This window comes from Colobus angolensis, unplaced genomic scaffold (genome assembly GCF_000951035.1).
Source record: "Colobus angolensis palliatus isolate OR3802 unplaced genomic scaffold, Cang.pa_1.0 Scaffold123, whole genome shotgun sequence".
NCBI classification, from domain to species: Eukaryota; Metazoa; Chordata; class Mammalia; order Primates; family Cercopithecidae; genus Colobus; species Colobus angolensis.
This window is the reverse complement of record NW_012113475.1, coordinates 10,206,022-10,219,579: the sequence shown is the minus strand read 5'-3', so window position 1 is coordinate 10,219,579 and position 13,558 is coordinate 10,206,022. Positions and strand designations below refer to the sequence as shown.

Genomic DNA, 13,558 nt, shown 5'->3' with positions numbered 1-13,558 from the left:
ACTGGAAGATTCAGGTAGTTGGTCAGCAGTCCTAGACTAGGGCATTCTTTCAAAGAAAGGTGTGACTTTAAGAGCATCAGCACAGGAATACACTGCAAAGGGCTGAGATGACTAAGCAGCATGAAACCTTGTGAGTCAGTGCAAACTTTTGAAGGGTTGAACTCTAAGACGGAATTCAGGGTGGGGCATGATCTTCAAAGTTTAAGAACAACACAAGGAGAGAGCTGTGATTCACACAGCTGGCTAAGGATCTATAGGAATATAATACATTTGAACCTGGTGTTTAATTATTTTAAAAACTTATTCCAGAACAGCATTTTCCAGAGTATGTCCAGTGTAATAATAGATGCCACCTGTAAAAAGGACCCATGGTCAAATAGTTTGGGAATCAGTGGATTCAAATAAAATTAAAAAGGTTTCTTTAGTATTCATGTGTGCTGTGAATCTCAAAGGCAAAGAAAAAATAATTTACTATTTCCATAACTAATCTACCTATGCAACTCTTTCTTTGTGGAAGATTTCTAGGGATTATAATTTGATGAAACAAACTTGGAACTGCTGCTCAAAAGTAGTCATGTGTACTTTAATGTTGGTTAAGTTTGAAAATAACAGCTCTGACCTGGAACTCACGCAATTAACATACTTTATAGTTCTGATCATTAAAGTGTGAGAATCAAGGCTCCTCTGCTGCTTAGCAGCAGTATACTCTCAATTGTAGGAAAGATATGTAAAGGTATTGAGTTGTAATCCTAAAGTTGTAATATGTAACTATAAAGTTACAATCCTATATAATTTCAAGTTGTTTTCTGCTACACACACCCCTACCCACCTTTTCCTAAAAGGGTACCATGCCATAGTTCTCATCATTCAAAGAACCTGCGTGGTGATGGGCATTTGAATTCTGCTTTTGGGGGATGGGCGAGAAGTAGGAGGTTAGATAAGGGAAAGGGGATCTATGATAAAATTCACAGAAAAGCCTCAAAATCTTCAAATTTATTAAATATTATAGCATTTAAATAGTTCTGGCTCCTAAATTCAGATGTTTGTAAGAAGCTGGGATGCATCTTCCTCTGGACATATTTTTGTGTCCATGAATGGTTACATAATTCTGTTAGTTGATACTGAAGATACTAGATGAATCAAAGTTTCCACTAGCCTTACTACTATAACAGGAATTTATCTGAGAGTTCCAAATTCAGGTGCCAGGATCATGTCTGTAAATCAGTTAATACAATTATGGTTTGCCAAAACTCTAAACCAAGCGTGTCTTACCTGTGGCCCAGGATGGTTTTGAATGTAGCCCAATACAAATTCGTAGTTTTCTTAAAACATTATGAAATTTTTCTGTGATTTTTTTAAAAAAATTCATTTCCACAGGCTATTGGGGAACAGGTGGTGTTTGGTTAAATAAGTAAGTTCTTTAGCGGTGATTTGTGAGATTTTGGTGGACCCATCACCTGAGCAGTATACACTGCACCATATTTGTAGTCTTTTATCCCTCACCCCCTTCCCATCCTTTCCCCTGAGTCCCCAAAGTCCATTGTGTCATTCTTATGTCTTTGTATCCTCATAACTTAGCTCCCACTTATAAGTGAGAACATATGATGTTTGGTTTTCTACTCCTGAGTTAGAATAATTGTCTCCAGTCTCATCCAGGTTGCTGTGAATGCCATTAACTCATTCCTTTTTATGGCTGAGTAGCATTCCATCATATATATATACACACATACCATCGTTTCTTTTTTTTCTTTCTTTTTTTTTTTTGAGACGGAGTCTCGCACTGTCACCCAGGCTGGAGTGCAGTGGTGCCATCTCGGCTCACTGCAAGCTCTGCCTCTCGGGTTCACGCCATTCTCCTGCCTCAGCCTCCCAAGTAGCTGGGACTACAGGTGGCTGCCACCACGCCTGGCTAATTTTTTGTATTTTTAGTAGAGATGAGGTTTCACCATGTTAGTCAGGATAGTCTTGATCTCCTGACTTCGTGATCCACCTGCCTCGGCCTCCCAAAGTGTTGGGATTACAGGCATGAGCCACCATACCGGGCCCCATAGTTTCTTTATCCACTCGCTGATTGATGGGCATTGGGTTGGTCCCACATTTTTGCAATTGTGAACTGTGCTGCTATAAACATGTGTGCAAGTATCTTTTTCATATAAAGACTTCTTTTCCACTGGGTAGATACCCAGTAGTGGGATTGCTGGATTAAACGGTAAATCTACTTTTAGTTCTTCAAGGAATCTCCACACTGTTTTCCATAGTGGTTGTATTAGTTTACATTCCCACCAGCGGTGTAGAAGTGTTCCCTATTCACTGCATCCCCGCCAACATCTATTATTTTTTCATTTGATTATAGACATTCTTGCAGGGGTAAGATGGTATGGCATTGTGGTTTTGATTTGCATTTCCCTGATCATTAGTGATACTGAGCATTTTTTCATACGCTGGCCATTTGTATATCTTCATTTGAGAACTGTCTATTCATGTGCTTAGCCTACTTTCTGATGGGATTGTTAGTTTTTTTTCTTGCTAATTTGTTTGAGTTTACTGTAGCTTCTGGATATTAGTCCTTTGTCAGATGTATAGATTGTGAAGATTTTCTTCTACTCTGTGGGTTGTCTGTTTACTCTGCTGACGGTTCCCTTTGCCATGCAAAAGCTCTTTAGTTTAAGTCCCAGCTATTTACCTTTGTTTTTATTGCATCTGCTTTGGGTTCTTGGTCATGAAATCCTTGCCTAAGCAAATGTCTAGAAGGGTTTTTTTCCGATATTATCTTCTACAATTTTTAGTTTCAGGTCTTAGATTTAAGTCCTTGATCCATCTTGAGTTGATTTTTTTTGTGTAAGTGAGAAATGAGGCAACAGTTTTATTCTTCTATGCCAATAATCGCAGCACTATTTGTTGCATATGGTGTCCTTTCCCCACTTTGTTTTTGTTTGCTTTGTCAAAGATCAGTTGGCTGTAAGTATTTGGGTTTATTACTTGGTCCTCTATTCTGTTCGACTGGCCTATGTGCCTATTTTTATACCACTACCATGCTGTTTTGGTGACTGTGGCCTTATAGTATAGTTTGAAATCAGGTAATGTGATGCCTCCAGATTCGTTCTTTTTGTTTAGTCTTGCCTTGGCTTTGCAGGCTCTTTTTTGGTTCCATATACATTTTAGAATTGTTTTTTCTAGTTCTGTGGAGAATGATGGTGGTATTTTAACGGGAACTGAATCTGTAGATTGCTTTTGGCTGTATGGTCATTTTTACAATATTGATTCTACCCATCAGTGAGCACTGGATGTGTTTTCGTTAGTTGGTGTCATCTATGATTTTCTTCAGCAGTGTTTTGTAGTTTTCCTTGTAAAACTACATCTCCATGGTTAGGAATATTCCTAAGTATTTTTATTTTATTTTATTTTATTTTATTTTTTGCAGCTACTGTAAAAGAGTTGAGTTCTTGATTTGGTTCTCAGCTTAGTTGCTCTTGGTATATAGGAGAGCTAATTTGTGTATATTAGTTTTGTATCTGGAAACTTTGCTGAATTCTTTTATCAGTTCTAGGAGCTTTTTGGAGGACTCTTTAGGGTTTTCTAGGTATACAATCATATCATTAGCAAATAGCAACAGTTTAACTTCTTCTTTACCGATTTGGATGACCTTTATTTCTTTCTCTTGTCTGATTGCTCTGGCTAGGACTTCCAGTACTGTTGAATAGAAGTGGTGAGAGTGGGCATCCTTATCTTGTTCTCAGAGAGAATGCTTTCAACTTTTTCCCATTCAGTATTATGTTGGCTGTGAGTTTGTCATAGATGGCTTTTATTATATTGAGGTATGTCCCTGGTATGCTAATTTTGCTAAGAGTTTTAATTATAAAGAGATGCTGGACTTAGTGGAATGCTTTTTCTGCGTCTATTGAGATGATCGTGTGATTTTTGTTTTTAATTCTGTTTATGTGGTATATCACATTTATTGACTTGGGTATGTTAAACCATCCCGGCATCCCTGGTATGAAACCCACTTGATCATGGTGAGTTATCTTTTTTATATGTAGTTGGATTTGGTTAGCTAGTATTTTGTTAAGGATTTTTGTATCTATGTTCAGCAGGGATATTGGTCTGTAGTTTTCTTTTTTTGTTATGTCCTTTCCTGGTTTTGGTATTAGGGTGATACTAATCACAGAATGATTTGAGGAGGATTCCCTCTTCTTGTTTTGGAACAGTGTCAATAGGATTGGTACCAATTATTCTTTGAATGTCTGGTAGAATTCAGCTGTGAATCTGTCTGGTCCTGGACATTTTTGTTGGTAATTTTAAAATTACCATTTCAATCTTGTTGCTTGTTATTGGTCTGTTCAGGGTATCTAATTCTTCTTGATTTAAGCTAGCAAGGTTGTATTTCTCCAGGCATTTATCCATCTCCTCTGGGTTTTCTAGTTTTTGCGTGTAAAGGTGTTCATAGTAGCTGTGAATGACCTTTTGTATTTCTGTGGTGTCAGTTGTAATATCTCCCATTTCTGTTCTAATTGAGGTTATTTGAATTTTCTTTCTTCTTTTCTTGGTTATGGTCTATCAATCTTATTCATCTTCTCAAAGAATCAGATTTTTGTTTCATGTATCTTTTGTATTGTCTTTTTTTGTTTCAATTTCATTTAGTTCTGCTCTGATCTTGGTTATTTCCTTTCTTCTGCTGGGTTTGGGTTTGGTTTGTTCTTGTTTCTCTAGTTTCTTGAGGTGTGACCTTAGATTGTATCTTAGTGATCTTTCAGACTTCTTGATGTAGGCATTTCAGGCTATAAACTTTCCTGTTAGCAACACCTTTGCTGTATCCCCGAGGTATTGATAGGTTGTATCATTTATTGTTGTTCAGTTCGAAGAATTTTTAAATTCCCATCTTGATTACATTGTTGACCCCATGATCATTCAGGAGCAGGTTATTTAATTTCCATGTATTTGCATGGTTTTGGAGTTGATTTCCAGTTTTATTCCACTGTGGTTTGAGAGAGTACTTGCCATAATTTCAATTTTCTTAAATTTATTGAGGCTTGTTTTGTGGCATATTGTATGGTCTATCTTGGAGAAAAGTTCCATTTGCTAATGAATAGAATGTATATTTTGCAGTTTTGGTTAGAATGTTCTGTAAATATCTGTTAAGTCCATTTGTTCTAGGGTAGAGTTTAAATTCATTGTTTCTTTGTTGACTTTCTCTCTTGATAACCTGTTTAATGCTGTCAGTGGAATACTGAAGTCCCCCACTATTGTGTTGCTATCTCATTTCTTAGGTCTATTGGCAATTGTTTGATAAATTTGGGAGCTCCAGTGTTTGGTGCATGTATATTTAGGACTGTGGTATTTTCCTGTTGGACATGGCCTTTTATCATTATATAATGTCCCTCATCTTTTTGAACTGCTGTTGCTTTAAAGTTTGTTTTGCCTGATATAAGAATAGCTATTCCTGTTTACTTTTGGTGTCCATTTACATGGAATCTCTTTTTCCACAGCTCTACCTTAAGTGAGTCCTTATGTGTTGGGTAAGTCTCTTAAAGGCAGCAGATAGTTGGTTAGTGAATTCTTAACTATTCTGCAATTCTGTATCTTTTAGTGGAGCATTTAGGCCATTTACATTCAATGTTAGTATTGAGATGTGAGGTACTATTCCATTCATCATGCTATCTGTTGCCTGTATACCGCCCCACTTTTTTAAATTGTATTTTTGTTTTGTAGGTCCTGTGAGATTTATGCTTTAACAAGGTTCTGTTTTGATGTGTTTCCACGATTTAAGATTTAGGACTCCTTTTAGCAGTTCTTGTTGTGCTGGCTTGGTAGTGGTGAATTGTCTCAGCATTTGTTTGTCTGAAAAACACTGTATCTTTCCTTCATTTATGAAGCTTAGTTTCACTGGATACAAAATTCTTGGCTGATAATTGTTTTGTTTAAGGAGACTGAAGATAGGGACCCAATAATTTCTAGCATGTAGGGGTTCTGCTGAGCAATCTGCTGTTGATAGGTTTTCCTTTATAGGTTAACTTGTGCTTTTGCCTCAGAGCTCTGAGGATTCTTTCCTTTGTCTTAACTTGAGATAACCTGATGACAATATGCCTAGGCAATGATCTTTTTGCAACGAATTTCCCAGGTGTTCTTTGAGCTTCTTGTATTTGGATGTCTAGGTCTCTAGCAAGACCAGGGAAGTTTTCCTTGATTATTCCCCCAAATATGTTTTCCAAGTGCTTTTTTTTTTTTTTTTTTTTTTTTAGACAGAGTCTTGGGAGTCTTGCTCTGTCACCCAGGCTGGAGTGCAGTGGTGTGATTTTGGCTCACCGCACCTCCACTTCCCGGGTTCAACCAATTCTCCTGCTTCAGCCTCCCTAGTAGCTGGGATTACAGGTGCGTGCCACCATGCCTGGCTAATTTTTGTATTTTTAGTAGAGATGGGATTTCACCATGTTGGCCAGGCTGGTCTGGAACTCCTGACCACAATGATCCACCTACCTTGGCCTCCCAAAGTGCTGGGATTACAGGCGTGAGCCAACGCACCCAGCCTGTTTTCTAAACTTTTAGATTTCTCTTCTTCTTCAAATGCCAAAGGTGTTTGAGATTTTTTTTTTTGCATTGTGTGTGTGTGTGTTTAAGCTCATCAGCTATTGTTAGTGTTAATGCATTTTATGTGTGGCCCAAGACAATTCTTTTTCCAATATGGCCTAGGGAAATCCAAATGATTATACACCCCTGCAAACCAATGGTGGAGATTCTCTTGGAGTAGAGCAAAAAGATTAAGGGTAATGACTCCAAAGAGCATGGGTGAGTGGGCAAGTTTAGGGAGTGTTAGCTGCACCTCTTCCTATCGTGTTTTATTTTGTTGAATGGCATAACCCAATCTAGTGGTTAACCCCAAACTTGGAATTAGCTCTAAACCTACCTCCTCCTTTAATTGTACTTTGAATCTGTCAATTCTACCACCCATATCTTTCTCAATTCTGTCTCTTCTTTTCCATCCTCACTGCTTCTAGTTGAATAACCCATATGAAATTTGTTTCAAAAATGGCTGAGTATCAGCAATTTCAAGTTGCTTAACTTAAAACCTTAATTCAGTCCTTTATCAACTCTCATATATATTTTTGCAATAACTGTTCTTTCTATCCCCTTTAAACCCTAGAGACACCTTTCTAAAGAAAACTAAATGGCTGGGTGTGGTGGCTCACACCTGTAATCCCAGCACTTTGGAAGGCTGAGGTGGGTGGATCACCTCAGGTCGGGAGTTCGAGACCAGTCTCACCAAAATGGAGAAACCCTGTCTCTACTAGAAATACAAAATTAGCCGAGCATGGTGGTGTATGCCTGTGATCTCAGCTACTCAAGAGGCTGAGGCAGGAGAACTGCTTGAATCCGGGAGGCGGAGGTTGCAGTGAGTGGAGATTGGGCCATTGCACTCCAGCCCAAGCAACAAGAGTGAAACTCCGTCTCAAAAAAACCCCGAAAAAACAAAAACCCAAATAATAGCAACTTGCTGCTTAAAACTCTTTAAGTGCTCCCAAATTCTCTACAGAATCTCCATACACCTTAACTTGGCATATAATTCACTTAATTCCCAGTTTTCAACCTCTCTGGCGACTCTCTCTCTCCACACTCTATGTTCTAGCAATACTGCTTTCTTTGCAGTTTCCTTCTAAAGTTATACTGTTTTACATCTCTGTACTTTTTGTACATCCTGTTGTCTTTGCCTGAAAAGGCCTTTTCCTTCATTCTCTTTCCCTTTCCTCCTGAGAGATTCCTAGTTAGCCCCTAAAATAGCACTCCTTCTATGACACCATCCCAGACCACTCAGACAGTGTGTTAGTCTTTCTTTCCTCTGTTACATCCGAATAGCATATGTAGCTTTAATGCTGTACTTAAGCTAGCTATTTTTATGTCTGTCCCCTCAATAGATAGTTAATTCCTTTATAGAAACACTATTTTGTAGTATTTACACTGCAAGAACTCAAATATTAACTGTTAAATGAACAAATGGGCATGAGAGAGCAGTTATGATGGAGAAGGGATGAAAGGGGTACCAAGGAAGCCACTTTGCTATTCTCTCTTGATAACTTCCACCTTGCCAACATACTACTTGGTCCTGTGTCAGGGAAAATGTATAAGCTTTTAGGGTGGTCTGGGTGAGACAGGTAATAGGAAGGTCCCAGTTAACAGCTGCTTTTCCCCAGGGAAAGTTCTCAAGATTTAGCATCTGATGGAGAAAAACACTCCTGAGGCTAACCAGCTGGGATGGCTATTATGGTGAAGTGAATTATTTATATGAAAGAGATTTATACAAGTCAAGAACAGTTTTAGTTTTACGCTTTTTCTCTTGGCATCTTCTTATCTGTTCTAAAAATAAATGAAAACAGCTGGTGGGTTTGAGTTCTAAACTTTCTCCTCATATATAATCACTACTGAAGTTGTACAAGAGAAATGACTGAAAGGGTCACCTTAGAAAACAGTATTAAAGGCTGGGCATGGTGGCTCACGCCTGTAATCCCAGCACTTTGGGAAGCCGAGGCAGGCAGATCATGAGGTCAGGAGTTCAAGGCCAGCCTGGCCAACATGGTAAAACCCCATCTCTACTAAAATTACAAAAATTAGCCGAGCGTGGTGGCGCCTGCCTGTAATCCCTGCTACTCTGGAAGCTGAGGCAGGAGAACTGCTTGAACCTGGGAGGTAGAGGTTGCAGTGAGCCGAGGTTGCACCACTGCACTTAGCCTGGGCAACAGAGCAAGACTCAATCTCAAAAAAAAAAAAAAAGGAAAGAAAAAAACAGTATTTAAAAAATTTAAAAATCATATAATCTAGATACTAAATCAGCTGCTGAACTGCTGGCCTGGGTACTCACTATTGTGATCTTTGAAACAGCTCATCTGTTAATTTATTGGTTATCTACCATGTGCCAGAAAGTTGCACAGTCACAAGAATGGATTTTTTTCTAACTCTGTGAGCTCTGGACCTCATATACTATCTAGATATCATTTAATTTTTAAATTCTAAATATCAGTAGCCTGCATGGTCAATGCCTGGCACAAAGAAATGTTTGACACCAATGCTGGTAATGGTGGTGGTAAAAGTAATAATAACAATAGCAGCAGCAACAGCAACCCCCATTTACTGAGTGTTTCCTATATCCCATGTACCAGCTAAGCACATTATATACATGATCTCACTGAATCTTCACAATACTTTCAGGTAAATATTATCCCAGTTGTTAGGACCTACAATGCTGGGTTTCTGAAAAAGACGCTCTGAAGTTTTCTAGTGAACAGTTTCCGCTGGAACTTACTTTTGATTTACTGTGTCGTATAAGGGCAGACAGCAGTCTGTTTGACTCCCCCATCACACCAGCATGATCTTTGGCTTCACACCATTCCACCAAACGCTCCACTAACTTAACATTCTTTCCCAGTTGTTCAGCAGCTTCTGCTATAGGAAAGAAGGCAAACCAAGGAATGAATCACTAACAGACAATCAGCTGAAGTAATTCGTAAAGATTTAAGAGTGTGAAGGAGAAATACATCTAAAAAAACACAGCACAACAATTTCATTAAAGCTAGAACTGCAAATATTCCTTATGTGATGGGCTATTTGCCTTTTTCTATAACATTGTGAAATTTTATAGAAAATATAAAAACAAATGATTTCATACTCTTTTGGTTAAGCCTGCTAGTCTGTTAGTGCTCTGGCAGACTATAATGCAGGGTTCTTAGAAGGACTCTATGCAATCAATATAGAAAAGGGTTTAGAATTTAGAAATAAGTAAATAAACATAATTCATTCCTAGGAGTGGTTCTGACTGCTGTTTCTGCAAATCGAAAAATGCTCTCCCTGCCACAAGACAAATTTTTAAGATTTTTGACTGTCACAATAATGAAATTTGATTTCAAAGCCAAGGTGAAAATGGGTATAGAATGCCAAAACACAATGCCCTTCCCTGAAATTGATAATAAAGCAAACTAAAACCAGGATTATAAGAACTAATAAGGAGAGATATGGTATAATTTCTACTTAAAGTCAGTAATAGGCTGGGCGTGGTGGCTCACACCTGTAATCCCAGCACTTTGGGAGGCTGAAGTGTGTGGATCGCTTGAGGCCAGGAGCTCAAGAGCAGCCTGGGCAACAAGCCCCATCTCTAGTGAAATTCCAAAAACAATAAGCCAGGAGTTGTGGAGCACGCCTGTAATCCTAGCCACTCAGGAGGCTGAGGCAGGAAAATTGCTTGAACCCAGGAGGTGGAAGTTGCAGTGAGCTGAGGTCACACCACTGCACTCCAGCCTGGGTGACAGAACAAGACTCTGTCTCAAAAATAAATAAATAATAGTTATAAATAAACAAATGGAATCAATTATAACAAGCACAAAAATTAACAAATGGAGTTCCAAAACTAATTTTTTAATCTTTTATTTGCTATTTTTTATGATTACATAATCCTGAAAGCGAGAAACAAGTCCTTTTTCAACTAGAAGCACATTAAGACTATCACACCAAAAATGCAAGCTGGGGAAAACATTTCTTTTACCTTGTGCATCTATTAACATTCTTAATGTTCCCAGAAGTTTGAACTGAACAGGGGGCATTTCAGATTTAAGAAATTTCAAAACAGCCTCTGTGACCCCAGCTGATAACATCTTTGCTTTATTTATAACTGGAGAAAAAGAGAGACTACGGTTAAAATGGTATTAGCATTCCTGTTGATAAACATTCAATTCAATACAGGTTTATTGAGTGTCTTTAAGATCCATGTTATATTTTTCCATTTAGAAACAATCCTGTCACTTTTTTGTCAATTTTAAGAATGGAATTCAGTTGTTTATGTGTGTGTCCGTATCCTATTTGTGTTTAAGCAGATAACAGACAATATCATAATTTTTATGATAGTATGACGTTTTAAATCCAATCCGAAACATTTACTTACACAATTACCCTCTTACAACAATAAAGCACAATTCTGTTTTTGATCCAACTGTGTTAATATAAATGTTATAGACATTAATAAATGTTACTATCCTATATAAACTAAACGAATTCAAATGGATTGGATCATCATGTAATTGTACTATTTCATCTAACCAGAAATTTATTTTTAGAAAGTAGAATAATAGTTTTAACTATCTTTTGTTGTATTTTCCATAATAATGTGATTTCATGACTTCCAAAGGCACATTAAGGCTATTTTAAAATATTGTATGTCTGCTTATGGGAAAACACCACCAACAACTGAAAGTCATTCTTGAGGGGACTCTGTTAATTGATGTCATTATTCTACCTCAAGTAAAGATACTTAAGGCCTGGTGCGGTAGCTCTCACCTGTAATCCCAGCACTTTGGGAGGCCAAGGTGGGTGGACTCCTTGAGCCCAGGAGTTCAAGACCAGCCTAAGCAACATAGTGAGATCCTGCTTCTACAAAAAATAACAAATCAGCTGGGCATGGTGGCACATGCCTGCAGTCCCTGTTACTCAGGAGGCTGAGATGGGAGGATAACTTGAGCCCAGAAGGTAGAGGCTGTGGTGAGCCAGGATTGCGTCACTCTAGCCTGGCTGACAGAGTGAGACCCCCATCTCAAAAAAACAAAAACAAAAAACCGTAAAAAAGCTTAACTACACAACATGATGAAAATCTAAGAATTCACAAAAGGTAACAGGATATCTGAATGAAGGCAGAGATTATTCTTGTACAGTCTCACAAAACTTATTTAACATATGATCTCCACTTATTAGCATGAAAAAATGTGAACAATGTGAAGACTATTTTTTCTTTTTAATTTTCTTCATCAGAGCAGGTTCACAAATCACATACAGTAAATAGCTTCCCCAAATGATGGATTTTATTTTTTACATAGCTGCCTTCTATTCTTAAGTCTTACCTGGAATGGCCAGGTTTCTGAGGGCACTTAGTGCTGCATGCTGTACTGTTACATTTCCATCTTCTACATGTCTGTCCAGTAAATCCATAAGTTTTTCTACAATTCCATTGTCTACCATATGAATACAATTTCCATCTGAAAAAAAACCCACACATCTTTTTCTTCCTCTTTAAAATATCTATAAATATTTTATAATACTGATGTCTGGCTATTATCTACATTAGGGAAAATGGAGGTATACAATAAAATGAATTCCAAATCTTTCTCCCATCAGATTTATAGGTTTTTCTGTTCACTGAGTGAGAAGTATTATAAAAATTCTTAAACTAGATAAAATTTCAAAAATCAGAAAAATTACCAGAAAAGTCTTCAGTTTAGAGCCAGATAATATATCAGAAGTAGAAACACATGGTTAGAATGTCCAATATTTTTCATTTATTGTGATGTATGCTTGTGTTCTCCCAATGTTATAGTGATAGTACTCTACCTTTTGCTATCATGGCTGATACCTAAATTATTTTTCAAACATTTACAAAGCAGAGAGAATATTATAATGAACCACTATTTACTCCATATCTAGTTTCAACAATTATCCATATTATGGCACTCTTACCTCCATTATTAGGGAGTCACTCCCAAAAAGGAGGAGTAAAAATAGAGTAAGTCAGCCATTATAATATATACCAACAGTTCGTATTGGAAGATGATTAAACTAAAAAGAAAAATAAACTGTATTTCCTAGACATAGTATATTTCATGAGGAACATAAGAATGAGTTTCTAGACTGTATTTGAGTTTTTTAGTAGTGCCAGATTTCATAACATAGAAGTCTGGTGCCCCCTAAAATATTATTAAACTAAATTAAACATTCTACACAAAGCCAAGGGATTATTCATACTTAAGTTTTATGGGCATAAAAGTATAAGTTGAGGCACAATAATCCTAGAATGAATACTCAGATAATTAGATCCAAAATAAAATCACTAGGCAAAAGAAAGCAGATGTATACTAGAATGGGATTCAAACTTACTAAGCTCTGAAGTGCCAAGTATTCAAAAGAAGCACTTCATGATCTTTAAACTATTAGAATTTAGTTGAATTGCATAAAATATATAATTTGTTAGGAATGTCACTATAAGTATTTCAGATTTCTGAAAAGTTAGCAGCATATACACATATTACACAACTTCTAAACTGTTCCAGTTTTAGTATATGTGACAGCAAAGCAAAAATAAACAAATACAGAGTATTTGACTAACAAAGGAGGAACGAATACGCTTACCATTTCTGGCAAAATTTGCAATTGCCAATGCTCCAGCAAGCTGTAGCTGGTGGTTATTTGATGGAATCCAAGAGAGTACCCTTTGAAATACACTGCCTTTTCCGCCTTCAAATAACTTCTGCATGGATTCATCTGGAGGTAAATGAAATAAATAGTTAAGCAAGAGAAAAATACGAGTAACAAATTCATATTCTTAGGTGAATATCCAACTGGGAAACTCATACTTCACAAACTATTGCATTCATAATGGGAAAAGTAATGATTCTTTTTATAATAAACTTTTAATAGATACTAGACAATAGAGTTTAGAATTTTTCTAGTCCAAGTCCTAGGGAGCCATCTAGCTTTTCTTTAGTCCCTTGGTGTCAAAGCTATCTCTTCTATGGGACAGCTCTTCAAATGTTGGAAGATG

The 13,558-nt window shown here is 37.2% G+C and overlaps 1 protein-coding gene across 6 annotated transcripts in view; it reads right to left on the bottom strand.

Moving 5' to 3' along the window:
- RAP1GDS1 (RAP1, GTP-GDP dissociation stimulator 1) overlaps positions 1–13,558 on the bottom strand; it is a 172,957-nt gene that overhangs the window by 12,668 nt on the left and 146,731 nt on the right. For 5 of the 6 annotated variants that reach the window (XM_011932961.1, XM_011932987.1, XM_011933005.1 and 2 more), the window contains 4 exons: positions 13,147–13,278; positions 11,865–11,999; positions 10,520–10,645; positions 9,287–9,426 (listed from right to left, as the gene is read on the bottom strand). In XM_011932961.1, the coding sequence (XP_011788351.1) occupies positions 9,287–9,426; positions 10,520–10,645; positions 11,865–11,999; positions 13,147–13,278 (533 nt within the window). The remainder of the gene's footprint in view (positions 1–9,286; positions 9,427–10,519; positions 10,646–11,864; positions 12,000–13,146; positions 13,279–13,558) is intronic. The other variant, XM_011932979.1, reaches the window with a different exon arrangement.